General features: G+C 50.6%; 1 protein-coding gene across 1 annotated transcript in view; it reads left to right on the forward strand.

The window, feature by feature from the left end:
- Positions 1 to 1,454: 1,454 nt before the first annotated feature.
- The window catches only part of Rcan1 (regulator of calcineurin 1), an 83,434-nt gene continuing 59,265 nt past the window's right edge, over positions 1,455 to 25,623 (forward strand). Inside the window, exon 1 of the mRNA XM_085685788.2 lies at positions 1,455 to 1,732. Within this exon, the coding sequence (XP_085541914.2) occupies positions 1,490 to 1,732 (243 nt within the window). The 5' untranslated portion in view covers positions 1,455 to 1,489. The remainder of the gene's footprint in view (positions 1,733 to 25,623) is intronic.

Raw genomic sequence — 25,623 nt, forward strand, 5'->3', positions numbered from 1 at the left:
TCACACTCGAGATTCCCTTCTGCCTTGATGTCCTTGCATAGTGCTCCCTTGAGGTCGCCATAATCCCCATAACAAATTTCCCCAAACCAAGGCCCAGTGTCTTGCCTCATTTTCTACTGCAGCGGTTCTGAGCCTTCCTAAGGCTATGACCCTTTGGTACAGTTCCTCATGTTATGCTGACGCCCAACCATAAAATTATTTCATTGTTACTTCACAACTGTAATTCTGGTACTGTTATGAATCATAATGTACACGCTGGAATTGCAGGATATCTGACATGTGACCTCCGTGTAACGATCCACTCCCAGGATAAGAACCACTATCCTGCTGTATAGGGCAGTTTGAGTGAGAAGTACCCTGTGGGCTCAGGCATTTGAATACTTGGTCCCCAGACGATGGCAGGGTTTGGGGAGGTTTATGAAGTATGGCTTCACTGGAGGAAGGGTCCACTGGGTGTGGGCTTTGGCAGAGATAGTCTCCCTCTATTTCTAGTTCCCTGTCCCTGCTTCTCACTAGTGCTTGGGACGTCATCTCTCATGTCTGTTACTGCCGCGGTCTTCCCACCAAAATGGACCCTTATCGCTCTGGAACCTGACTCTAATAAATGCTTCCATAAGTTCCCTTGGTCTTGGTATTTTATCACCGTAACATAAAATTAACTGATATGCACGGTAATAAAAAAAAAAGACATTAAAGCAGAAAGATAAGAACTTAGAGGGAAGAAAGGAGGCCAGCAGGATGGGGCAAAGGGCACAAGGGAGGGCAATGGGAGGCAGATGAGAGCAGAATACACTATCTGTGTACACATACCTATACACAGTATATGTATGAAAATATACTATTGAAACCCGTTATTTTGTATGCTAATTTGTATTTCTAATTGTTTAAAAATTGGACAGTGGTATAATGACTAATAAATTGACATAAAGACGCGAGGCATGTTATCATGGCGTGATTCAAACCTTATTTGTGATTCCGTGGCAATCCACACTAAGTATTCAAAGATTGCTGATGACCACTGAACAAGTCCTCCAGACGTGGCCGCGCAGGAACCGCAGGAGCTGCCTCCTGGCAAGGACCGGGCTGGTGTCCTTCAACAGGCACCGCCAGCTGTCAGAAAAGAGAACCAACAAGAGGCCTCCGCCCACAACAAATATGGCCATCCTGAGGCTTCACGCTTAGGGCGGTGGGATGGGCCTCACGTGGCAAAATACTGCTCCGTTATTGGTCATGTCTATTGATAGGGCGGGACTTAATGACCCGAGTGAGCCGACCTTAAAGGGACCGCTCCTGTGCTCCGCAAGATCTGCAGCTCGAGGCCGGCGGGCGCAGGCTGGTTGCCCCTCCCACGCGGGGCGGAGACTGGCGGGGCGGGCGCTAGAAGCCGGCGTCCTGGCGCCGCGGTGACCCCGCGAGGGCGAAGCGGGAGCCGGCAGCCGCGGCGCGGAGCCGAGCGCAGCCGAGCCGAGCGAGGGAGCGCGCGCCGGGCATGGAGGACGGCGTGGCGGGGCCGCGGCTCGGGGAGGCGGCGGAGGCGGTCGAGGCGCGGGCGCCCTCCGGGGTGACTCTGAGGCCCTTCGCGTCCTTCTCCGCGGCTGCCGAAGCCGACGAGGGCGGCGGCGACTGGAGCTTCATCGACTGCGAGATGGAGGAGGTGGATCTGCAGGACCTGCCCAGCGCCACCATCGCCTGCCACCTGGACCCGCGCGTGTTCGTGGACGGCCTGTGCCGGGTGAGAACCATGCGGCCATCTGGGCGGAGGGCGGACACTTGTTGCGGGGCGCGGCCGGGGCGGGGACGGGCCGCAGCCCTGTTCCCGGGGTCGCCGGCTCTGAAGGCGGGCTTCCTTCTGCACCGCCTACATGGTCCAGATCGTGTTCTACTGGATCACTGAAGATTTGAAATCAATTCCTCCTCCCCACTGCCATGGTTGGTTACTCTTACCTGCCCCCTCTCCTCCTTCCCAGAGTGTCCAAATTGTGCGGATTAGGGAGGGGAAGGAACGACTCCCAGAATACTGGATGCCCCTGATGGTGACATGCCACCCCTATAAGGAACTAAATATCCTAAAGGCTTAGGAAAGGGTCCTCTTCCCCCTAACACCATTCTACCAAAACTGGCCAATCAACCGCAAGATAATGAGCAACCAAGATCCTCACCCAAACATCGGCTTTTCTTCCAATAGTGCAGATTGAGAATGCAGAGCCGTAGTCCTATTTATGAACAGTGAGTCACGTCTGTTTCCTCCTTCCTTCCAGTGAATGATGTGAACCCCTCCTCTTCCAAGTAAATGCAGGGCAGGGGCTGAACCCCCCAGGGACAAGGTATAGCTCCCCTGGCCACTTCAGATGATAGTTCATTCTGAGGTCCAGCATGCACTGGCTTGTTAGCCCTAAAGGCAAAATTGAAATTTTATTCTCTGCTGTATCCTCAGATCTATAACAGCCCCACAACAGCATCTTAATAAATGTCGAAATTAGTTGCTGTCCTAGTGGGCAGATCCTTAGACAATGCTGTTTCAAGATCTTGCCACAAAATGTATAAGTTACCAGCACCCAAGCAAGTAAGTACAGTCTCACAGTGAACTGATCTTGCTTGAGGGAAAGAGAGAGCCTGGGGTCCCTAAGAGGTCTGAAGTGCTGGCCAGAGCTCAGCCTGCAGAGGTGATGAGGGAGCTCCTGAACTGTGACAATTGTTGCTTGGCACGCGATGTCTGGATGCTTACATAGTCATTGTAAATCCTTTCCGAAAGTAAATGGGCGTATAAATTATACATCACCAAGACACAGTGGTGTTTCTCTTGGCAGCGACCTTCAGCTGCAGTTCATTGACATATGGACCCAGCGCCAGGCTGGGAGCTTTGCTGACATGTTTGACGGAGGGAAAGAGAACAGGCAAATAGCAGATGAAGCAGAAGATGACCGTGCTGTGGGGAGGAGGAGGGCTCAGGGACTAGAGGTCTGAGGAAGGAAGAAGTTGGCTGCTGTGCATCAAATGAGCAGCGACACCTCTGGAATGATAAGGTGGTTCTTGCTAATTCCCGACGCTGGCTTCCTGATGCGGTTCCAGGCTCAGAGGAAGGGGTGGGTGGCCGTGAACCTGCCAAGCTTGTTGCTTTCATGGGGCTTGGATTCTGGAGAGTGTGGAGAGGAACGGACCATAGGAAAGAAGCAGCAAGTAAATGGGGCATTTTTAAGCATAGCCATTCCTTTGTATCCATGGCAGACTCTTGGTTCTGGGACACACGCCCCCATATTAAAATCTGTCCGTGCACAGCCGTGTAAAATAGCATGATGCTTGCAAATAACCTATGCACATCATCCCGTGGGCTTAGTTCATCTTCAGGTTATGTATGATTCCAATAGGTTGTAAATGCTGTATAAATTTATCAGTAGGTTGTAAGTGCCTTATAAATAATTGTTACACTATTTTTTTTTTAAATAATGGCAAGAAGGGAAGGTCTGTGCCTGTTCTAGCTGGTGCAGTTTTTATGAAGAAGAAAGGTTGATTCCAGATTGCCCAGATCTGAACGTGAGGAACCTTTGGGTACAGAAGGTGGTCAGAAATGGTGGTCCAATGTAGAATGTGAAACCGAAGCAGGTAGGAGTGACAGGTGGCGGGCTGAGTGGCATCCAGGTCCATACAGGGCTGCCTATCGGTGCTTTAGGATGTTGAACCAAGAACTGGCTACTTGGGCTAGCCTCAGGAGCCTCACAAGAGGCATCCAGGCCATCAGCCATGTGCAGCAGCTAGAAGCTAGATCAAGGAGTGGAAGCAGCATGGCTGGACCTCCCCCTCGCCCCGTGAGGAGCTGCGCTGCCCGGCAGGAGCTCTCTAGATCTGAAGCTGTGGAGTAGAGGGGCCGAAGCTCGCAGGGAAGGAGCCAGCTGTTGCATCCCAGATCATCCAGTGATGGGGTCTGCCTTCCAGGGTCCAGAGAAGGGCTCTGGGGACAGTGTGGATGCAGAGATACCCACGGAGGACTCAGATCAAGTAGCCCAGGATGGCCCCTGCACAGGCTGACTGGGCTGACAGAAAGTAGCTCCTGAGGGTACTTTTGTTTCTGGGATCCACGCGAAAGGAATAGCAATGCTGATGGGTGGGTGGGTGCCAGGGTAAGCGCGGGAAAGACCAGAAGGAGTTCGAGAGAGTGTTGAAGGGCAGGGTGCCTGGAGAGGTCTGAAGAGCAGCCAGGAGAGGGTCCCCAGAGGGCTGGACTTTAAAGTTGGGTGGAAACTGTCCTATGGGGAAGGAAGGTGGGTGGGCAGGAGAGGAAGCGGGAGGCGGGCCAGGTAGGGGTAGGCTGTGCTCATTGTCAGGGTTGCTGAGACAGACACTGCTTAATGCAGAGGCATAGCATTGAGGGAGAGAGACCCAGCCTGGCGGGTCTCCCCTTGAGGTCTGGAGCTTCAGGATGAATGGGATGGGGAGTGTTCCACACTGATGGGCTGCCGGTTCATGGGTCCGGAGGGTTAAAGTGACGTTGGCGTCATTAACCCACTGGGCGCAGGGCGCCAGTCCGCGGAGCGAATAGCTCTGTACAGGAAGACCGCCTGACTAAACGACCTTCATAGCAGGCCACTGGTGGGTCTTTACCCGTTAGCTAGTGAGAAAGTCTAGCAGGGGTTTTAACTTGCTGTCTGTGGGTCACTTGTGGATGGTAGATTGAAAACGTGCCTGCTTCAGGTTGCCTACTCTGGACTGGCTAGGTTACTGACAGCAGAGCTGACCCCAGGCCCTGGAGCTGGCACCCCCTTTCTAGTCCTGAAGTCTTAAAGGAAATAAGAACCGAACTTCTCACGGGTTGAGAATTTCTGAAACTTTTATAACTGCTAATATGCGAGTCGGATATGTGAGATTTGCTTTTAGTGGACTATGCTAGTTAAATGTCTGCATAAGAAACTGTACCCTCGTTCATGTAAAGTAGACTCACTAAAGAGACTCAGACCATTACCGGGAGTGGAGACCTTTATTAAAATAAGGCCACTTTCTGCCTGGGCAAATATTTGCCGGGCATGCTCCGTTGCACTAGCTGCTCCTTCCACGAATAGGTTCTACTTAGAAAGCAGAGCTGTGCTTTCAACAAGCAATTACCCATGCTTTGGGCTGTTGGCACTGGTTAGTTGGTTCCCTTTACCTAGCCGTCACCAAGCTAGCAGGCAGTTTCAGTGTTCCCATTTGACTTCCATGGGGCTGAGCTCCAGACAGTGGAGAAACATGCGCTTGCCTTGATTGTCTCAAACACGAATGTGCATTTGATGGGCAGAGCTTTGCCTGAGGCTATGTCTGGAAATCGCATAGAATCTACTTGTTTCTACTGAACACACATTTCTTTAAAAAATGATTATGATTTATGATAGATAATTTTCTTTTAATAACATATACTCTGATCTTCATAAGAAGAGCTTAAGCAAGGGTCCTAAATTCTTTATATGCATGTCCAGCCCCCAAGCAAGGAGATTCCAACTGTACCTGCACCTTGGAATCTGTTTTAAAAATGTGTGTGTGTGTGTGTGTGTGTGTGTGTGTGTGTGTGTGTGCGCGCGCGCGTGTGCGCGTGCGTGCGAAGGGGTCAGGACAACTTTTGGAAACCCCTTCACTCCTTCCATCTTGCTTTTGAAGCAGAGTCTCCCATGCTTCTGCAGACTTTAGGCCCTGCCACTGGCCCACAAACTGTGTGCTCTCCTGTCTCCTCCCACCGCACCCCAGGAGCCCTAGGGTTAGATGTGAGCCACCTCTGGTTTCTCACCTGGGTTCTGGGGCTCAACTCATACCATTAGATTTGTACCTGCTGAGCCACCTCGCCACCCCTCCCCCAGCCCTCGGAATCTCAAGGGAGGTTTGAGAAGTCCCCTGTCCTACACTCTAAACTAATTCCATTCTGAGGCGTGGGAGCTGGGAATGACCTGTGGGTGACTGTCTTAGCCAAGTCTGGGCCTCATGGGCTAGAAGGGGTTTGGTCTCAGGCAGGTATAGTAGCTCAGGCTTGTATGAAGGAGCTGAAGCAGGAGGATTGTCTTTTGTTTGAGGAGACCAGGGCCGAGCAGTGAGCTGTGGTCCAGCTTGAGCTACAGTGTGAAACCCTGTGGGAAGAAAATGTGGCTGGGAGAAAGAGGCGATGCATAATTTAAAGAGACACAGAGTAATTGGCCACTAGGTCCTGTCTAAGCAGATAGCCAGCCTGCCTGTGCCTGGATTTCTTCCAGTCCATAATGCAGGTCAGGTTCTCTGACCCGAGGCTCCCTTTCCTTGACAGTCTGTGTGACTCTGAAGCCTAAGCAGAATGACGGGCCATCAGCAAGAGTGTCTGTGTCTTTGGGAAGTTTGCTCTAAGGAAGGGCCATCTTCCTCCCTTCTGCCCTTACATGAGGTCCCCGAGGGTAGACCGTGGGCTTGCAGGCAAGTCCACGTTCCATGGTGATTTGGTGGTTGAAATGATTTGGGGAACTGGAATGGCACCGCCGGTGTCCACAGCTTCCACCCCAAGGTTGAACATCAGTCGTGTTTCTGCCTGTTTCCTTGCCAAATCAGTCTGGGTAACGTACTGGAAATATGACATCCTGGGGGTGGGATGGGGGAGGGAGTTAGGAATCCAGGTAGTTTCAGGCCATTTTCACTTGTCAGCCAATTCTGGGGGCAAAACTTGTCTTCTCTCAGGCATACATCTTGGGTGAAGTTTCCTCTTCTGTTCTTTGGGCCCTGGTGTGGTGGGTTGCGTTAACTTCAGATGTAGTTAAGTTGACAACCAAGATTAGCCTCCACTGTGTCTCTGGCGGAAACCAAATACGCTGTGATAATCTGTAAAAGTCCACATTCGCTAGGTGCAAGGCTTGGTTTAGCATTTACCCACTATTTCCTTGACTTTAGAATTTCAGACTGTTCACAAATAGTGATAGTCGCGCTCTGTTTCCTTTCTAAATTTTTAGTCTCTCTTCCACCGCACAAGTCAGTCCACCACCAAGACTTGCAGATTCTTCATAGCAGAAGCTATAACTGTTCCTGTGCCCACAGCTACAGGCTCTTCAATCCTGGGGACACTTACATAAGGTGACAGAAAAACAGGCTTCGTGACAGAGCAGGAGACTGCCTGCTATTGACTCGGGGTTTGCATCTCAGGCCGCGCCCTTTGTCTCTTTGTTTGGCTTCCTTAAAAAACGGTGGTGAAAACACAATCTTGTCTTCAGTGCCAGTCAGCAAAGGGCTGGTTTGCTTCTGTGAATGCATTGCTCCTGTGCAGTGTGCATGCGTGTGTGTCTTTGTGTGTGAATGTTGACTAGACCCCTTGATGATGCATGTGTCATGCACAGTCAGAGCTGTGGGAGAGTTCCCTTTGTAAACACTAATGACTCTCAGAACCAGCAGATACCGAGGTAATGAGACCAGGGGTGATTCTGCTGTGCTCTGGAAGCAGTAGCAGGTTATCCCATAGCAGTAGATGGTAAACACGTATCCTGTGTATCTGTATTGGCCAGGGTTCTCTAAGGAGCAAAACTGATAGAATGAACACACACAGGATTGTTAGAGTGGCCTACAGACTGTGGTCCAAGTAGTCTCCTGACAAAAAGGCCAAGGATGCAGTGGTTAAAACCTGACGTTCTGGTGCCGGAGTCCCAGGGGAGTCTTAGAAAGGTGCTGGTTTTCAGTCCTTGTTGGCATTCCAAAGAAGTGGTCTCTAATCCCCATGCACAGTGAGTGGGTCAGGATAGATGAGGCTGCCAGTGAGGGTGAGGGCAAGCAGGCAGGAAGCACAAGCTTCCTACTCCCCCATCCCTTCAAGAAGGCTGCCACCAGAAGGCGTGGCCTAGATTTAGCGTGGGCCTTTTCACCTCAGATGATCCGGATTAAGAGAGAGTCTCCCACCTCAAATACTCCAACCAAGAAAAATTCCTCACAGGTATGCCCAGCTGCTGGGGTTGAGTTAATTTCAGATGTAGTCAAGTTGACAACCAAGATTAGCCTCCACCGTGTCTCTGGCAGAAACCAAATACGTTAAAATAGGACCTGGAGAACAGCCGCACTAGGAACATCAGTACTGTAAGGCTCCGTTAGTTTCCAGTTGTGTGAAATATAGTCTCTAGAAATCCTGGCGTGGCCTGTCCACAAGGAGGCAGTGTAGCATAGTGGTTAAGAGCATAGGTCTTTCTCCAGCCGGCCACATTCACCCAACCTGTGTTCGTGAAATGGGGGTGCGAATAGTAGTTTTGGGGAGGGGGAAGAAGAGTGAGTGGGTGACTTGGATCTAGCAAAGGTTCAGTGTGAGTTCCGGTATCAGTTTTCAACGCTGTGTAACAAACGTGTGAGTTACTATATCACTTTTAACTCACCCAGATCGTCAGTGAACTAACAGGGCATGGTTGTGGGATCCAGGAGTGGCTGAACTTGGCACAAAGCTGCACTCAGGTGTCATCTGTGTCTCACACGAAGACCGGCAAAGGCAGATTTCTTGTGGACTGTTACTGGCAGCCTCGGTCCTTTGACGGTTAAAGATGGGTGGTCCTTGAGTCTCTCCACAGGGCAGCTCAGAGTGAGAGCCGCTGCTGCGCTGCCCTAGGAGTGAGGCACAGATGCAGGTGTGACCTGGAATTTGCCCACTAGTCTCCTAATTTTAGGATTTCTGGCTCTTAAGTAAAGGTGATGCTTACAGATGCCATAATACAAGGCAACCGTGCTGGGAGCTGGGTCCTGAGGACCAGAGACAGGCCACCTGGCAGCACCACAAGGACCTTTGCCATCCTGCTTACTTTCTTTCAGACAGGCCTCAGGAAGCCCCACACTCCTCCAACTCCCTAGGTAGCCGAGAATGATCTTGAATTCCTGGTCTTCCTGCCTCCACCTCCCAAATGCTATAATCACAGGTGCCCACCACCATTCCTATTGGGTTGTTGGCTTTGATTTGATTTGTTGTCCTTACAGCCCCGCCCCCCGCCCTCTGTGGAGCTGCTGCTGTTTAGAAATGTTTGCTAAAACAGGCTTAAGACAGAGCTCAGTGTGTAGAACTGCGTGCCGTGCTCAAGGCCCCGAGTTCAAGTCCCGGCACAGAAAACGGGTGTTTGTTAAGTCTTTCTTGTTTGGTTTTCTTTTGAAGTTCACCTTCATAAAAGAATGCCTCTGTGGCTTACACAAACTGCCTAGTTGGTGGTTGTGGAGCTCTGGAGAGGAGATTCCATACCTGTCACTGAATTTCTGAAAGGGATGGAGAAACTGAGCCCGTTGGCGACCACAGCATCCTGGCTCATCTCAGAGGATGAGCAGTCGGGCCTGGTTAACTCAGAGGGGAGAAACTGAACCATGACAGCTCGGGAAGGCCCAGTACTTTTCCTCTGTTGTGAATTTTGACGGGCAAGGTATGAAATTCCCACCGCAGTCATAATTAACCCAGTAGAGAGAGGTATTTGAGGTTGGCCTGGATTTAGAATTAGAAGACAAAAATGTTATTTAAATTAGAGAGCTAATTTTGGAGTTTTTCCACTCAAGAAACAGTAGCTTTTCTCATTTTATCATGGCCTTAGCCTCTGACAGACTTCCATTTCTCACAGCTCAGAGGCTCTGTGGCTGTGTCAGGGTGGAGTCTCTCTGCTTGGCCTACAGATGGCGCCCTCTTACTGTCTCCTCGGAGGGCCTTTCCTGGTGTGTGGGTTCAGGGAGTTCCTGTGGCCTTTCCTGAGGACTTGTAAAGACATAAGGGCCCCGGTCTTGGACCCTGGATTAATTACTTTCTTAGAGACCTCATCTCCCAGTCCAGTCTGTGTTAGGACTTCAGCATGTGGATTTGATAGCTGAGGAAGGGGCCCAGCTAGGCCTAACCACCCACCTCTGCGTTTCCGGTTAATCTCTGAGACATTGTTAATGCCCGTTTGTGTAGTACGCTTTGTTTCCCCTTCGCAGAGCCTTGTGAAATAGGCACTGTTGTCACTGTCCCATTGCTCAGGCGGTGTTCAGTGACCCTAATCCCAGGTCACACAGCGCTGGTCCCGCTCCCACCCAGCTTCCACTCTCTCAGAAGGCCTTGATGCTCACACTCTGACAGAGGGACAGTGACGCACGGGGAGGTTCCACATCTTAGAGGAATCCCGGGAGTTTTGTGAAGGAGCTGGTTTGTGCATAGGGTGCAGATTGACATGGTGCGGCTCTGTCACCCCTAGACTGACACGGTGCGGCTCCGTCACTGCTACATCAACATGGTGCGGCTCCGTCACTCCTTTCACTGTGCCCTTCCCTTGAAGGGAGGCTGTTGGTGATCCCAGTGGGTCAGTCAGCACAGTGACAGCCCTTATGCTCGTCGTGTGCTCAAGCCGACTAGTGCCTGGACATTGGAGCCAGGCAGACCAGGGTCCACCATTTTACTCACCCACCCGTTCGTGCATCATCAACAGTGTTTATTGGGCCCCACTCACATTCTGAGCATTACACCTCTCAGAACTCGCCATGGGAGCCCAGACAACTCCGATCATCATCCTCGATTGCACAAAGATCACAGTGATCTCTACCTAAAGTCCAGGAAAGTCTGTGTAAGAAGGTCTACTGCTCTAGACAATCAGCGTCTCCCCTTTCAAATCTCTGGGCATAGGGAAGATGTGAAAGTTAATTCTGGATATTGTTCATGCCATGCAACTGTGTGTTGTTGGGTGGATTACTTTCTTGTCCAAACCTTGTCTGCTTCCTATCAGTTGAGCAGGTTGGAGTCTCTGAGGTCATCTCTAGCTCCAGAACCACAGTGTACTTACTATTCTCCCTGTGGGTGCCATAGCTCGCTTACCCCTTGCTCCCTACTCCCCGAACCCACACGTTCAGTCAGACTTTCCCCAGTTAGAATTTGCTCAAGATGAGGTGTGTTCAGTACATTCTATCTGTCCTCTGTCTCCAGGTCACCAACCTTCCATCCCCTCCCCAAGCCCTCCATGCATCATCCCCCTTCCCCAGCCTTCCATGCATCCCCCTCCCCCAGCCTTCCATCCACCCCTTCCCCCAGCCTTCCATGCACCCCCTCCCCCAGCCTTCCATGCACCCCCTCCCCCAGCCTTCCATCCACCCCTCCCCCAGCCTTCCATCCACCCCTCCCCCAGCCTTCCATCCTCCCCTCCCCCAGTCTTCCATCCACCCCTCCCCCAGCCTTCCATCCACCCCTCCTCCAGCCTTCCATCCTCCCCTTCCCCAGCCTTCCATCCATCCCTTCCCCAGCCTTCCATCCACTCTCCCCCCATCCCCTTCCCCAGCCTTCCATGCATCCCCCTCCCCCAGCCTTCCATCCACCTCCTTCCTCTACTCTCCCCCATCCCCTCCCCTTGTATTGTTAGTTTGTGGCTAAAGGATGGTGAATCTAGACACTTAAACTTTGTGCCTTTAATTGATTTTAGAAATTCATGTAAAATTGATCTGATGATCTTGCACCAGTGAGGATTTAAGTGATCCCAGCCCTGATCATTAAGTGGTCCAGCTGCTGTCTGAAGATTTGCCAAAACACTAGAATGACATTTGTTTAAAGTCTGACAGCGGAGAGTTTTCCAAATGTCAGGGCAGGTTTACCTTATTGAGAGGATGGCTAGTAGCTGTCTGTCCACCTTATTTATGCTTATTGCCTGGGGAAATTAGTTCCTCGTGTGTGTGTGTGTGTGTGTGTGTGTGTGTGTGTGTGTGTGTGTGTGTGTGAAAGTCTCACTGTGTTGGCCAGACTGCCCTCCAGCTCCAGCTCCCAGCTAGGACAACCCTCTGGCTTCAGCCTCCTAAGTAAATGAGATTACTGGTCCTGCCACTACTCTGGGTGAGGGTATTCTCAGTGCGCACCTTCCCGGTTTGGGTGGCAAACTATAGAATTAGCAATTCCAAAACTAACTGAGTACATTGATTTAGCATTTTATGACTTGCGCCAACTCTGTATGAGTATCACCCTTTCCTATCTTTCTTATGACCTTCTAGGGGAGATGCTGTTATCTGCTCATTTTATAGACAAAGGTGACTTCTCTTTATAAAACAGCAATATCACTGAATCTCACAGTTCCTGCAGGTTTTCTTCCTGCCCTCTCAGAGCCCATGGGAAGAAGCGTCCTGTGAACCTCACCTTGCATTTGTCTGGGAATAACTGAGACCCAGGTGATTCACCAGATGTGGGCAGACCTGGAGCTGAACACAGGTCTCCTTTCTTGGCCTCCTAGCGTGGGCAGCTCCGTCATTTCTGGATCCAGCAGAGGCTTCTTTCTTATTCCACATAAAGGAGCTCAGAGGACCCAGGCAGCAGGGAGTCTCCAGGCCACTGTTCAGCTCTGATCTGAAACTTGCTATTTAGAACCAAGTTGGTCTTGAATTCGCAGAGGTCTGCCTGTCTCTGCCTCCTGAAAGCTGGGATTTGAAACTGTTCCTGTTATTCCTTATGCTCTGGTTCCTTTAAGGGCTAACCACGCCCACTCCCAGCCACTTCTGACCTCCCTCGGCACCATCTTAACTCTCTCTCTTCTGTCTCCCGTCTCTTGGCGTGTGCACACGTGTCTTTGTCTCTCTCTATGTCTGTCTTTATGTCTCTCTGTCTCCCTATTCTTTAAGTAATAAATATTTAGCTTTATGTTTACCCTTACGTTTATTTATTATGTCCTATACACCTTTTATCCGCCAACTCCACCCGCCAGCTCTGCCACTCGCCGCGTGGAACCTGCACCCGTTCTGCCTGGACTAGCCTGCCTCGGTCACCCGCCAACATATTATCTTTTAAAGAACAAAAGTTCCAGCAAGTATGGCTTGTTTAAGTCCATGAAATGGTAACCCTCATTTTCCTTAGGACTACCTGCAGCCCTAAGAGAGGGAAGGAAGGTGTATGTGTGTGTGTGTGTGTGTTACAGTCTGAATTACTTGTCATTTGGAAATATGTAGAATAAACTGCAATTTTGGTATTTTGTTTTATTTTGGTTTGGTTTTCAAGACAGGGTTTCTCTGTATAGCCCTGGTTATCCTGGAACTAGTTCTGTGTGTTAGGTATTTTGTCTTAGACGAGCCTCTCCGCCAATGCAAATAATCCCAATCAGACCAAATTAAACCAAATTAAAAGACACCCATGTTTAATGGAGTGCTCCTGGGTGGCCCCAGGGAGAACATGGAGAGGGGAAGAGAGAGAAGGGGAGACCACACAAAACCCACCCGGAGACCACCTGTTCGTTTTCTAGGGAGCAGTTTAAATAACCTGTGGGAGTGGTCTTGACCTTCCCTGGGGAGAGGTTACCGTTTGGTGGGCTTTCTCATAGGTGGAGTTTGGACTGCAGCAATTCCAGGGGAAGTAGCTTATGCCAGGAGCTGGGGTGAAGCCCCCAGCCAAACAGGCCAGGCATTTTGTATAAAGGGGTGTTAGGGAGCTGATGTGATACTTTCGACCAAACACTGCTGCCTGCCTCTACCTCCTGTTGAGATCAAAGCTGCGTGCCACCACCACCCAGCAGGACTTTGTTAGAAGGTTACTTAGTGTGGAAATGACCTTTACTTAAGGTTGATAGCAACTTAGGAACTAAAGCACATTTAAAAAAATAAGGTGCAGGGCTGGAGAGATGGCTCAGTGGTTAAGAGCATTGCCTGCTCTTCCAAAGGTCCTGAGTTCAATTCCCAGCAACCACATGATGGCTCACAACCATCTGTAGTGAGGTCTGGTGCCCTATTCTGACCTGCAGGCATACACAGAGTATTGTATACATGATAAATAAATAAATCTTTAAAAAAAAAATAAGGTGCAGAAAACACAGATATAGGGACACCATGAACTGTGACGCGTCAATGAATATCGCAGATAACAAATCCTGGGGTCCCTAGCACAGTTTGAAAACAAGCCTTCCAGCTAGCTTTGTGGAGTTTTCCCGCCCTCCTGCACCTTCCTTCATTCTTGTCCCATTCTCTTCCCCTTCTCTGTCCCTTTTGGAGATGGGCACCTCAGAACTTCATCCTGCTGTATTCCCTCCTCTCCTGCTGGCCTCCAGCTCCTCCCCTGCTGGCCTCCAGTTCCCAATGGACAATGGCTGGGCATCCTTTACCACGTGTGGTCCTCGGAAGGCCAAAGCAGCTGTGACCCTTTTGTCTTCGAATGCTGCCCTGGTTTGCAGGAGGCTGTGCCAGGGAAGGTGACCCTCCATCATCAGTGCGTGCTGGCTTCATAGACTTCAAGGCCCTGCTGTGCTTTTAATTTAACGAGTCGGTCCTTTAAACTCCATGTTCACCATGCCCCTACAGCTGTGGCCCTAGTCAGCACTGCAAGATGATTGTGTCACAGAGGCGCCTGGAGGGGCTAAAGAGTAGAAGGGGGACCTTTGGCATAGTGTGATCCATACTGAGTTTTCGGGGTCCCCATGATCCAGCTAGCTCCTTGAAGCTGGAGAGCACAGCTAATCCAAGCTGAGTTCAACAGACAGCTGCCCACCAGCTGTTAGCTCTGCACCATGCTGGCTGCAGGGCTAGTTGGTAGCACTAGGGTGGGATGTCTGGAGAGCCCGACTCATCCACACTTTGTGCTAAGTACATCCATAGGTTAGTACAGTTGTTTAGATCGCTTTGTGGGTCAAAGGGTAATTACAAAAGTAGCCATAGAAAGAAAAATACAGGCGTTCACTAAAACCCTGCTTTGTCTTTTCTCACTCTCTCCCTCAGAGGTGGCATCTGGGCATGTCATATGTTGTTTTTCATACATGTTTCAGAGTCTGCCATGTTTACAGGCTGTAAAGTGCTGTGTCAGGACTTTAGCTGCCTGTCTTTCCGCGGGTAGGCCTGGGCTCTGCATTCCTTTGGCTGCCTGAGGTTCCGCTGTGACAACCGTCTTAGGCCTGCCCTGTTTGGGGAGCGCCTTCCTGCTACACACAGTGTTGTGCCCAGTGTCCCTTCACACGTCTGTTTATGTGTGTGCATACGTTTCTGAGGCAGGAGCCTCTGCCAGTTTCTCTCCATCGTATTACCGTATGGCTGTGTTTACATTGCCACCAGCCCTGTGGAATCCTGTTTTTTACCATTTTGGGTCTTTGACAGATGGGGAAGAATCCCTCCTTGCTTTAAGTAGCCTGTCCTTAAGAAGGAATAGGGCCGGCCATCGTAACAGGCTCCTTGGTCATTTGGCGCATCCTCTTTGTCAATTGCTATGTTTACTGTTTATCTGGTGAGCTTCTGGCCTGAGGCTAAGAATTTAAGAGGGCTATTAATTAATTCATTTATTTATCTGTTTATTTATTATTTACAGCTGACCCTCTGACTCACTGGCAATGACAGGCCCACAGAACCCTTTTCTTCGTTTCATTTGTGATTCAGATGCAGCATTGCATCTGGGGAGACAGGGAGGCAGGGAGGCAGGGAGGGAGGCAGGCAGGGAGGCGGGGAGGAGGGGAGGCAGGGAGTGTTTCTTTTAGTGCTTTGCATTATTGTTCTTTTTTTTCTTTTTTTTTTTTCTTTCTTTTCTTTGTTTCTCGAGACAGGGTTTCTCTGTGTAGCTCTGGCTGTCCGGGAACTAGCTCTTGTAGACCAGGCTGGCCTTGAACTCACAGAGATCTGTCTGCCTCTGCCTCCCTGAGTGCTGGGATTAAAGGCGAGCTCTGGCGCCTCCACTGCCTGGCAGTGCTTTGTGTTCTTACTGTCGGCTTTTCTGTTTTGCTGCAGGAAAGGGGTTGTTGTTTGTATGTTACCCATGACTTGTTCCTGCTCTGCCTACTAACACTTCCCCTTGAACATTTGAAATGCAGCCTAAATGGTGTTTATATATGCTTGTATCAGAACCCCTGTTAATGTCGTTGTCCCTGTCTGAACCAGCTTTGTCCTGATTTTGCGACTATGGCTAGGATATTAGTAGGACCGATTCTCTCCCACCATCCTGTCAGCCATGTAAACTTAAAATGTGTTCAAATAGAGCTGAGCCAGTGAGATGCTCGGTGGGTCAGGGTGCTGGCCACCAAGCCTGATGACTTGAGGCCGATGCCCAGGGCCCACATGGTAGAAGGGCAGAACTGACCCCTGCACACTGTTCTCTCACCTCCGCACAATACACTCACACACACACTCACACCTTTGTCATGTGTGCACATGCATATACACATACACACTAACTACAGTACACTCACATACACCTTTGTCATGGGTGCATACACATATACACATACACACACCTTTGTCATGTGTGCACACACATATACACATATACACCAACTAAATAAATGTAATAAAAAAGTGAGAACTCACTGTACCTTATTGTACTTTCCTGTAAGGGAAGTGTCTGCCCCATCTTGACTCTGTAACCCAGCCCTCGTACCAAAGCCTCCTGCTGCTCCTCACTGGCCGAGTCCCTCAAGTGTTTGGGACAACCTGCTTTGACTTTTGTGTTTTTTCAGACTTTGGAGTATTTCCACACATACAGAGATATCTCATGGGCAGGACTCCAGCCTGAACAGGAGTCCGTCATGCTTTGTGTACGTTATCATGCACATGGCCCAAGGCTGGCTTTGCAGAGGATTTCTGTTGTATCCATGTTTTCACGTCAGCCCTCACTTCCCCTTGTGTTATGTGAACATTCCAAAGGCGTTGGGGGAGGGGCCATCAGAGTTCGGCAGTGGACCAGGTGTCCCAGCCTGTGGTCGATTATTGCAAATTGTTTAGATGCAAAATCATGTCACCTCTAAATGGTGACTGCCATTGCCTGTAATATACATGTTTTGATCTCCTGTGCAAACCATACCTCAGCAGTAAATTACAGATGCAGCGGGCAGATGCCCTGCTCTATGGAAACACGCCAGTGTTTGTCCAAGACCAAAACTGCAGCACACTATAGTTCAGCTTGCCCCGCCACCTCTGGCGGCCACTGTCCTGCTGCCGGCCTGCTGCAGCCTGAAAGTACTTCTGGGTTTCTTCCCCAGTACTTTGTGTAGGTCATGCACCTGATGAAAAGTGCCTCTAGAAGGTTCTATGAAGTATATGCCCCCACTACAGACTTGAGGCTAACCAGTGGAACTCTGTGCGCCCAGATAGTAATGTTCTGTGCCATCCCAGGCCGAAGTCATGAACCAGAAATGGATACTAGAGTTTCCAGTAGCGACCGGGGAACCAAACTTATAATTTTATTACATTTTAATCACTTTCATTTGGATTGTCTCATTGCAATATTCACTTGTAGCTGGTGCTTCTGAGAGGAACTGGATTTTAATTTTAAGACTAGTTGATTTTCATTGCATTTGACATTTTTCACCCAGAGAGGTTGAGACTGGCCCCAAATCACACAGCAAATTCATGATGAAATCCAACCTGGAAATCTAGGCCTCTTTTCTTAGCGTGAGCCCACCCCGCCTCCACCTGCCCCCCACTTCCTTCCACTCTGTAAATGCTAACCCTGGCCCTGTGTTTGCACTGTCAACAGACCCGCACTGCCTGACTTCTGCCCCAGGCTGGGTTGGCCCAGGTGTTTGTGCAAGTTTTGAATTTTGGCTTAAGTCACCCCGCTCTTGTTCCAAGATAAGGCCGGTAAGCCCAGTCCCCCAGCTGTAGCTCAGGTCCTGCACCTGACTGTCCTTGTCCTGCAGTGGACGTCTGCCGCCTGGCCCTCTGCTCTGAATCTGTTAGTGCCTCCTTTGTGGGCTTCGAGTCTGTTGATGGGCTAAAGAGGGAAAGCCAGGTGTGGCAGTGTATGCGCATAGTCTTAGCTCTCTGGGATAAGGCGGGAAGGATAGTGAGTTAAAGGCAATCCTGGGCTAAGTAATGAGACCTGGGGTCGAAAACAGGAAGGAGGGCTTCTAGAAAACACCTGAGATTGCCAGATTGCCCTGTCGTGCAGGGTCCTCCGGAGTGAGGGAGTGAGGGTGCCAGGGCCTCGCCCATACCTCTCTCTTCCCCTTCCGCCATCCGCTCAGCAGGAGCAAAATGAGCCACCCTCCAGGACATGGTAGCCTTTCCTGGCGGATAGGAAGGGCCACCTTGGCTCTGAAGGTTAGAGAGAGGGCAGTATGGAGGGCAGTATGGAGAAAAAGAGCTGAGCAGCAGCTGCTGTGCATTCTTTCCTGCCTCCAGCTGTGGACATGATGGAGCAGCTGTTTCAAACTACTGTTACCTGACTACCCCTCCATGTTGAACTATACGTTGAACTGTGGCTCATAACAAACCCTTTCTCCCTTATATTGCTCTAGTCAGTGTTTGATCACAGAAACAGAAACTAAGATACTCCCACATCACTGGGATTCTCCCACATCACTGGGATACTCCCACATCCCACTCCAGGGGCCTACAGGCTCCCACATCACACTCCAGGGGCCTATAGGCTCCCACATCCCACTCCAGGGGCCTACAGGCTCCCACATCACACTCCAGACCCATGGGCTCCCACATCACACTCCAGGGCCACGGGCTCCCACATCACACTCCAGACCCATGGGCTCCCACATCACACTCCAGGGCCACGGGCTCCCACATCCCACTCCAGGGCCACGGGCTCCCACATCCCACTCCAGGGCCACGGGCTCCCACATCCCACTCCAGGGCCACGGGCTCCCACATCCCACTCCAGGGCCACGGGCTCCCACATCCCACTCCAGGGCCACGGGCTCCCACATCCCACTCCAGGGCCACGGGCTCCCACATCCCATTCCAGGGCCACGGGCTCCCACATCCCACTCCAGGGTCACGGTTCCCACATCACATTCCAGGGCCACGGGCTCCCACACCACACTCCAGGGCCATGGACTCCCACATCACACTCCAGGGCCCACAGGCTCCCTAAAGGGTGGCCATTCCCCTTTGCTGCCACAGAACACTATTTTTCTCAGACAGCAAGATTGTTCTCTTCCATGCTTGTGGCTCTGTTGCTTCTTGTGGGTGGCAGTTCAGAGTCTTCATCTGTTCAGCTTCTGTTTGTTTATTCTAGGAGATCCGCATCTGACTCCAGGGCCAGGAGAGACACCCTCTAAAGTCTGTGGGGGACGTTTCTGTTCCCTGTCTGTAACACCTCAGAATATACTCGCTTGCCCAAGACGCTGAACAAATATGTATGAGCATACTTTACCCATTCCCTCCCTTCCAATTCCAGAATTCAGAGTGAGTGAACACTAGCCTGCCTTGCTATTTGCTTTAGGTCTGACTGGGGCATTGGTCACCCTGGGGCATGAACCATTCCTCTGGCTGATCCCTCTGACCTTGAGGGCAGATGGGATCTGGCTCAGCATTCTGGACTGCTTCCATTTGTTTACTAAGCCTAGTTCCCTCTGGACTCCCTGCAGCAATGGGCCTGATGGTAGAGCCCCCCTGTAATATAGGCATCCCCCTGTAATATAGGCGTCCCCCCTGTAATATAGGCGTCCCCCCTGTAATATAGGCGTCCCCCCTGTAATATAGGCGTCCCCCCGTAATATAGGCGTCCCCCCTGTAATATAGGCGTCCCCCCTGTAATATAGGCGTCCCTCCTGTAATATAGGCGTCCCCCCTGTAATATAGGCGTCCCCCTGTAATATAGGCGTCCCCCTGTAATATAGGCGTCCCCCTGTAATATAGGCGTCCCCCCTGTAATATAGGCGTCCCCCTGTAATATAGGCGTCCCCCTGTAATATAGGCGTCCCCCCTGTAATATAGGCGTCCCCCTGTAATATAGGTGTCCCCTTGTAATATAGGCGTCCCCCCTGTAATATAGGTGTCCCCCCTGTAATATAGGCGTCCCCCTGTAATAATATAGGCGTCCCCCCTGTAATATAGGCGTCCCTCCTGTAATATAGGCGTCCCCCCTGTAATATAGGCGTCCCCCTGTAATATAGGCGTCCCCCTGTAATATAGGCGTCCCCCTGTAATATAGGCGTCCCCCTGTAATATAGGCGTCCCCCCTGTAATATAGGCGTCCCCCTGTAATATAGGCGTCCCCCTGTAATATAGGCGTCCCCCCTGTAATATAGGCGTCCCCCTGTAATATAGGTGTCCCCTTGTAATATAGGCGTCCCCCCTGTAATATAGGTGTCCCCCCTGTAATATAGGCGTCCCCCTGTAATAATATAGGCGTCCCCCCTGTAATATAGGCGTCCCCCCTGTAATATAGGTGCCCCCCTGTAATATAGGTGCCCCCCTGTAATATAGGCGTCCCCCCTGTCTACTACAGATTGTCCCCTGCTCCAGGAAGAAGGGTCAGCCAGTGCAGGCTACTGAGTGCCACTGTTGTAGGGAAGTGACAGATGTGTTTGCCTTGCCTACCCGTGCTTCCTAACTCCCTACATGGAAAACTGAGACTCAGGATGGCCCAGCCAGTGTGTTGAGAGGGTCATACAGGGACACCCTGACCTGGCAGTGACAGGCACTGGCGACGGGTGGCAGGCAGTTGGGTGAGGACCGTCTAATATTAGGCTGAAACATTTGAACCCACCAATACCCAGCATTTTCGCCAGAAATGTGTCTGATCAGGTTTCTTAGAGATCGTCGTGTAGTCGAGCTTTTGGGACCTAGCAAGGTGGAGACCATCAATTATGGAAAGTCGGAGGCAGATTTTGTAGACATGCAGCAGGGAAGGGTTGAGCTTGTCTTGGGGAGGAGCATGCAAGCATCTTTTTCAGTGCAGTGAACATTGGTGAGCAGAACAGTTCCTAACCGTGTTCTCTTCCCATGGACCTAGCGCCAAGGCCCCATCCCATGGCCTCCCGCATGCTAATTAAGTCAAGCCACAAGGTTTTCCTATAATTGCAGATTGAATCCTCAGGGTCAGTCACTAGAACGTGCTAGGAACATTACACATGGAAATCTGGGCAGAGGTAAGACGACCTCAGCCAGGAAATGTGTTTTTATTCCCCCCCTGGACTTGGAGAACACAGGTACAGATGGTTGAACCTGTGGTTTGGTAATAAATGAGTCCTTACTTATGACAAGACTTTGGTCTTGACAAGGGATAGTGGCAGAGATGTTTCCAGACCCAGAACAGTGGCTCTAGTGGAGCGGAGGTCAGGAGTTGGGCCCGGGTGTGCTGGTGCACCTCGCCCCGTTTTGGTACTGACTTCCATCTCTGCCTTGAACTGGGAAGAGGGACTTTGCCCCTCTGCCTGAACCAGCCACCCGTGTTGTGTTCGGAACAACAGTCCAGAACTGATCCTGGGACTTACCAAGTCTTATTTTATTTTATTTTTAGCATCATCCAAAGATGATGACAGAGGTATGTGGCTAGGTACCACTGTCAGGGACTAATTGTGGCACTGTGCCTGACTGGAGAGCTGTATGCCAGCATGGGCACTTAGAACATTTAGGAGGATTCTGGAACCATTTCCTTACAGATACTGAGGGACGACTGCACAGGGCAGGCATCTTCTGGTCCTCTTGTAACATCCTTTACAGTGCCTGGCACTAGGGGCATCAAGGATATAACCGACCAGCCACAGCCAGGCTCCAATGGGACTCAATGGGCAAAGCTCAGTGGCCAGGGGTCAAAGCCTGGGAAGGTGTCAGCGCTGCTGCATCCTGGGATGGGACATGGAGACAGCCTTCACCCCCAGAGATGCAGTTTAGAAGGGGTTTGGAGGTGTACCCCAAAGCTGAAGCTCTTGGTTAGGCTTTGTTATTATGATTGCTGGGACCCATGAACCTTGCTTCTGTATGAATTCATGTGTGCATGCGTGTAGAAAGAGACAGCTGCTCACATTGTTGGGTTCAGGGGGGTCACGCAAAGATGAGAACACCATCAAGTCTAATAAACCAGAAGCAAACTTTATTCCAGAAACCAGATCCTAGGAAAATCAGAAACAAACTTAAAAATAAAAAAATAAAAATAAAACACCACAGGGCACAGAAGCGTATCAGCTAGCTGAGACCACAGTCAGAGATGGTGTTTGTTAGGCTGTGGCAAAAGGCCGGTTTCTAACCCACTTTTTATAGTAGGGGCACCAGGCATTATCTCTGAACAGAAGAATTTTTACAACCTTGCCCTGACCCTTGGGTTGGTCAGCGGAGACCCTAAAGAGGGAGTGAGTGCTAATGTCAATGAGTAATTAGGCAGCCATCATGAAATATGTTTTAGGGGAGACTACAACGAAAGTCACTAATTGCGAGAAAACAGATATCTTTAGCAATTCGTCAGAAAAGGGGCTGCTTGTAACACTAGAAGGTTAATAAATTAGGATTAACTGGTTCTTGGGCTGAGAACTTAGAAGAAAAGCCTTTCACACTGTTTCCAGGTAAATCTTCAGATACTGACTGCCATATTTTATAACCTCCATTATCAGAGCTCATTAATTAAACCTTTGTATTTATCCACTGTCTCCTGGTACCTCCAGGTGTAAACCGGAGTCTTATGCCTCTCCTCTGGTGTCGCCAGTTTCCCATAACAGAGACAATGTCTAACCCAGAGGTCACATATCTCTGTCTCCTAAAGGTTAACTCAGTTTACATCTGCCATTTATCAAGGATGGTCAGGACACTGCTCTTAATTTGTCAGAGACACTCTGGGCTTGTAAATAAAACAGCCAGTTGTAAAATGACCTACGTTTCCCAAGCATCTGAGGAAATAGCTCACTGTGAATGACTGATCCTTGATCTGCTGAGAAAGCTGCTGACAGTCTGTTCTCATTCTCCTAGACTTATAACTTTATATTTCTTTATTTCTACATTTTTATTTTCTTATGCCTGGACTCTTCAACATCACATGTGTGCACGCGTGCATGCGTGCATGAATGAAGCAGGATGGATATGTTAATGGTAGATGTTGGGGCTCTGCAGTAGCTGCTCTGGCCATGTGGGCTCTCAGTTATAGATCAACCTATAGACAGAACAGTATGCCAGACACTGGCAGCTTAAGCAACAGAACCTTCTCTTTATTTGGAAGTTGGAAGTCTGAGGTTAAGGCACCAGCAGGTTAGTTCCTCTTGAGGCCTCTCTGGTGGCTGTGTAACAGGCTGCTTTCTGTTCCCCGTGTCCTCACAGACGGTCCATCTAGTGACCTTTGTGTGCTCTAGCATTTTCTGTCTTGTGGAGATATCAGGCTGACTCCAGACCCACTTAGTGACCCTGTATTAACCTCCCACTTCTAAGGCTGCAGATACTCGGGCTGCAGCCCTCGTGGTGAGGGCTTCAGTGCCGGCCTGGAAGCTGTGTATGAGCTGTGCATATTATCACTCCAGCCAGATACCCAGTAGCCACAGCTTAGGGAACGAGGAGTCATTCTGGCTCATGGCTTCAGGGGACACAATCCACATGGCCAGGGAGGAGTGGCAGCAGAAGTGGGCTCGTCTGTGGTGGCAGAAACGTGGCAGTGGCTTCTCAGGTCTCAGAAGTTCAGAGAGCAGAAAGCTCTGGCTAGAATGAGAAATGGCTATTGCCACCAAGGCCCACCCCCAGGGATGCACAGGGTTCTCACAAAGAAAACCACCTGTCCCACAACTTCCCCAAACAGCGCTGGCAGCTGGGCACCAGGTGTTCAAACATGAGGCCTGCGGATGACCTCGCACAAGGCAAACTGTACTTGGGGACAGAGGGACAAGGATTCAACTCAACCGTGATGGTGACCTGAGCTCTCCAAGGGCCGAATCAGAATACCTGCAAACAGTATTAATTTCGGAATAAATAGTGGGTGCAGGTATGTGTAAGTGCGTGTGGGGTGTGTGCGTGTGCGTATGGTGTGTGTGTGTGTGTGTGTGTGTGTGTGTGTGTGTTGGGGCGGGGGCGGGGTTGTACACTGGGTGTACAGTTGCCCACAGAAGCCAGAAGAGGGCATCAGATCCCCTAGAGCTGTTGTTATGGAGCTGTTATCTGCTCCCTTGTGATGCTGGGAGCTCCCGTGCTCAATAAGAGCAGCACATGCCTTTAACCTCTGAACTATTTCTCCAGCCCCCAACAGCCTCAGCATCTTTTTAAAAAATATATTTCCTTTATTTATGTGGGTGAATGTTTTGCCTACACGTATATGTATGTGTGCATGTGTGTGTGTGCATATGGTGTGTGTATAATGTGTGTGTGTGTGTGTGTGTGTGTGTGTGAGAGAGAGAGAGAGAGAGAGAGAGAGAGAGAGAGAGAGAGAGAGAGAGAGAGAGAGACCTATGTGCCTGGTGCCTAGGGAAGCCAAAAGAGGTCATCAGATTCCCCGAAACTGGAGTTGTAGGCAGTTGTGAGCTGCAGTGGGTGTCGGGAATTGAACCTAGATCCTCTGCAAAAGCAAGCTCTCTTAACCACTGAACTATCTCTCCAGCTCCTCTCCGCCTCTCAGCCACAGCCCCCTAATTGTCACCTCTCCTGTCCCTGAAGTGCTGTCTGTCATAGAAGTCAGCTGTGCCCCTAAACATCAGCCACCTCTGGATGGTCACACTGGGACTTCTCCAGCACATCAGGACATGGCCTGCATGCCACAGAACGCCCGCGAGTGTGTCTCTGACCTGCAGCTCTGCCCTCCAGAGCCTCCTCAGGTCCGCTATTGCTCCACTGCGGTGGGTATTATCTGGAGTCCTAGACTAGCGCACCGTCCTCCACTTTGACTGTCTTAGCTGTCCTGTGGCACGGGTCACCCCTTAACACACCATCACGAGCTTTTGTTGAAATGTCAGCTGTCACCAGCAAGTTGTCTTTTTGACCCCCAAGCACCCAGCACCTAACACAGCCCTGGGTCTTGAATAGATGCCACACTGATAAATGTCCTCCTGTGGCTCCAGTGAGCCCAAGGTGTCAAAGGCTGAGAGCACAGAACCCTCTCCCGAGGCTCAACTGAGCCCTGAGCTGGGAAAAGCCTGCGGGTCCTTGCCTAGTACCCGGGTCACAGCCAGGAAGAAGCGCCTGCTAATCCGAGTGTGTGGCTCAGGTCAGCCCTGCAGTCTGATAAGAGATTCCTAGCTAGAGGGTCACGGCCAGTTCTAGGCCGGTGTCCTCCCTGCTCTCCTCTCGCCATTGTTACTTTCCGAACTTCCCCTGAATGTCTACTACTCTTCTCTGGTGACGCAGACGTTTCCTTGTCCGTGTTTTGGTTTTCTTGTTTGGTTGTTTGTTTGTTTGTCTTTTGTGTTTTTTGTTTTCCTTAGAGTTAATGGCAGTGACAGCTACCTATCTTTGCAGTTTGTTTGCCGTTTCTAACTGGTTTCCTAAGAGGACAGCAGTTAGAAGCTTAGGGAATGGGACTCTCTTCTCTTCTCCCCCTGCCATCCCCTCTGCTGTCACTCCTTCAGTGAGGAAGATTTGCCTTGTGGAGACACAAGCCTGGCTTTCCATCTTCTGCCTTCTAGTCATTAGGTCTAGTCTCCCCTGGCTCTCCTGGCTTTATCTACAGACATTTTTGAAGTTTCTGACCTGAAACTCTTCTCCCGCTCTCCCCAGCCCCGTTCACAGGGTTTCCCTGCAGTGTTTGTCTCCCGGTGCTTTGCTGGCTCTCCAGTGTGTGCCTAACAGGGGTGGTTGCAGGCCATTGCTAAGCAGGTCTGGAGTCTCCCTGCTTTCTGCAGTCTTGAGCCAGCCATTCTCTCGTCCCTAGAGTGGGACAAAAGCTGCGGAGCCCTGACGATCCCCTGAGACTGGCACCAAGGTGGGGCGCGGGAGGAACAGTACATCCTGCCCACTGCTGGGTGCTTTGTGGGCATTTACACCGGCAGCCGCCACACCCACTGCTCCCTGACTCCAGTTCTGAGGAACCTGTCCCTGTGCAAGCACTTCCTCGGGTCCCATGAGCCCCAGCAAAGACATGACTGGATCCTAGCCAGCAGAGTGAGCTGC

The sequence above is a fragment of the Myodes glareolus genome, chromosome 2, assembly GCF_982192425.1.
Source record: "Myodes glareolus chromosome 2, mMyoGla1.1, whole genome shotgun sequence".
Lineage (NCBI taxonomy): Eukaryota > Metazoa > Chordata > Mammalia > Rodentia > Cricetidae > Myodes > Myodes glareolus.